The 3,147-nt window shown below is 47.1% G+C and overlaps 1 protein-coding gene across 1 annotated transcript in view; it reads left to right on the top strand.

The window, feature by feature from the left end:
• The first annotated feature begins 3,096 nt into the window (after positions 1 to 3,096).
• The window catches only part of RSPH3 (radial spoke head 3), a 22,907-nt gene continuing 22,856 nt past the window's right edge, over positions 3,097 to 3,147 (top strand). Inside the window, 1 exon segment of the mRNA XM_006172257.3 lies at positions 3,097 to 3,139. Coding sequence (XP_006172319.2) covers positions 3,097 to 3,139 — 43 coding nt within the window.

Below are 3,147 nucleotides of genomic sequence, written 5' to 3' on the forward strand. Positions count from 1 at the left end.
TATAGCCAGTTTCTCTCCCCCAAGGAAAAAAAAAAAAAAATCCCAGGAGGCAAACAGAGGAGAATCAACTGTGGTGTGGCCATCCCCCTGGGGGGTGATTTCTCACTTTCCCTCTCACTGTCTCCTTGTCTCTCTCTGGTGAATGCACTCACCCTATGACAAAAACCTTAAACAAATTTTTAAAATTATGTCTAGCTTTGACTTTTCTATGAACTCCAGACTCACATCCTTATCCTACCTAACACATGCATTTGAATGTCCAATAACATCTCAAAATTAACATGTCCCAAACTCTGGACAGAACTACTCACTCCAAGAGCAAACTGCATCACAACGTGATGAGACCCTCTTGAACAGCAGTCCCCAACCTTCCCAGCACCAGGGACCGGCTCCTGGAGAACAATCCCTCCACGACCAGGTGGAGGGTTGCTGGGTGGGTTGGTCCCCGGATGACCCAAGTACACCACATCCACCGTGCACCCCATTCCCACCATCACATTGCTACATACAATGAAACAGTCACGCAACGATGTGGTCCCTCTCCAGTGACAATCCAGTACTGCTGCTGATCTGACAAGAGGAGGAGTCCAGGTGGCAATGAGGGTGATAGGGAGCAGCTGCAAACACAGTCACCTGCCGCCCACCCCCTCTGAGTGGCGGGGATTCGGTAGGGGTGTCCAACAGGCCACAGATCAGTCTAGGGCAGGGGAGGGTTGAGGACCCTTGCTATTGAGGATGCTTGCATACTTTCTTTCTCTCTCTCATACAAGAACACACACTCTTTATCATGAAAGAAAAAAAATGTTTAAAGGCAAGAAACAGGATGCTAACCATGGCTGCTACGGTACTCATTATTGGTTACCCAACTCAATACCATTGTCCCCTGTCCCTACACCCTTCTAGCAGGATTTGCTCTTCTCTTCCTCCTTGCCAATTGCTCTCTGGGGAGCCGTAAGGCCTGTGGCTCAGGTCCAATTCAAATATGGTAGTCCTATACAGGTCCCAAATTTAAAGCAACAAAAGAACAAAATTCTGGTCACTTTAGAGTCTATGGTGGTTTCTGCACTTCCAATTAAGACCAGAGACTCTTGGGTCAGCCCAATGGCCTGGTAGTTACAGGAACCAGATCCCACATGACCCCAGAAGCTAGAAAGATATAAGCACACCCTATTGGAGAGTGCTTTCCCCTTCCCCCCCTCTCTGTCTGGCCCTCTGTTGGCCAGTGCACACACTGGGGGGGGGGGGAATCTCCTGCAATCTTCTAGAATGTGGTACTTCTACTCTTATCTTGTTGAAGCCAACAACCCAATAATAGAGGAAAGGTGGATAAAAATGTGCTGTTGATAATGTGCTAAGCCTCCAAGTTAACCAAGTGGAGATACGCTCTACCTTTGAACTTACGTTAAATAATAAATTTCTTTTTGTTTCAGTCACTTGGAATTAATTTTCTGTTACCTGAAGGTAAAAAACACTAATCAATAAGCTAATGTTCAATGCTTCCATGATGTGGAAAAACTAGTCTACACATATGCTTAGAGTCCACTAAGTACACCTTGAGCCTTTGAGACTTTGATCAAAGGCCATTTTATTTATTTATTTATTTTTGTTTGTTTGTTTGTTTTTGGGGGGGAGAGATTTTTGCTATAGAGCCATGCACTTTCCAGAGAGACAAAAAGGGAAATATCACCCCAGGGGGATGGCCACACTGCAATCCCTTCTCCATTCTTAGGATTTGGGGCACACACGCACACATGCCCAGTGTGTTTCAAGCCTCTGGGTCTGGGACTAGAACTGCAATTGGTCAAAGGCCACTCTTAATACTCTTCCTCCAGGATACTAGCCACTCCAAATACAAACCTAGTTCATCAAACACAATTTAATTGCCAATTTCTCCTCTAGAACTTTCAGAATGACCTTGAAGCTTCTGGTGTACATCTGGGCCCTTGAATGCTGCCAGAAGCAAGATACTTATTTCACATTCATTGACTTGCACTGTCTCCTGGGATCCCTTCTGCAGCCTGAAGTGTGGCTGAGAAATGGGCTTGTTAAGATTGGCTTGAAGTGTGATCCCATCATGAGTTCATTGGGATCTGTGTTGCATGTAAGGCTATCTTTCCTGTTCTAAACCTTCCCTTTTTTATGTACATATATTTTGAAAAATATGAATAAACATGAATTTTTTTTAAAAAGTGATCAGATCTAAACTCTTTGTGAAGCACTTACCATACATCTCTGTCCATATTACTTTTACAACTATGGCTGCTTCAGACCATCAGTTTCTAAATCCAGATCTTAGCATAAAGGCTTAACATTTGCTAGGCAGAGTTCTAAGCATTTCACTTACTTTCCCAGAGGGCTCATGCTCCCCAAAGGGACATACATAGGCAGGCTGCAATCCCCTTCTCCTCCACTTCATCCTGCCAGATTTGAGGGCCCCACATATATGCACCCAGTACGTTTCTCAAGCAGCTGGGTCCAAGACTGTACCAGCAGTTGCCATGTGAGATCTGGTTGTCGTTACATTTATTAGTGCTTTTACTCCTCACAACAAATCCCAGAGATAAATATTATTCTATCCACATTTTGCAGATTAGGAAAATGAACCACAAAACACTTAACTTGTCCAGAAATTGTGTGCCATATACACTGTAGAACCTGGATTCAAATCGAGGCAGCAGCTAACCGAATTGAAAGTGTAACTGCGAATGCAAATAACTGATCGCAGGGGACACACACCAGTTACACAAACCACTGCGTTTCTAGGCGCTGATCTACCCAGAGATGCTTGTTCCTCCAGCGCCCGGGGCCAGATGGATTAGGGGATAGGGACTAAGCCTGAGACTTAATAAACCGCTCAGCCCTTTCCCAAAATCAGGAGTTTGTGGGGTGGCCCTGTGGCCTAGCGCCGGAAGGACTGGGGCGGGCCGGCGCAGTGCGGGCGCCGGAGACCCGAGGAAGCCCTGGCGGCCCCGGCGCCCGCACGTAACAGAGCTGGGTGCCAGCTGCCCTGGGCGTGTCATCGCAGGCGGGCCGGGAGCCGGGCGGCGGAGACACAGCAGAGGACGCCTGACAGCAGGAGCACGTGAAACCGCAAGAATGGCGCGGACACCAGCGCTGCAAGGCTACACTCCAAAGCCGGGCCGGAGA

The sequence above is a fragment of the Tupaia chinensis genome, unplaced genomic scaffold (genome assembly GCF_000334495.1).
Source record: "Tupaia chinensis unplaced genomic scaffold, TupChi_1.0 Scaffold000468_1, whole genome shotgun sequence".
NCBI classification, from domain to species: Eukaryota; Metazoa; Chordata; class Mammalia; order Scandentia; family Tupaiidae; genus Tupaia; species Tupaia belangeri.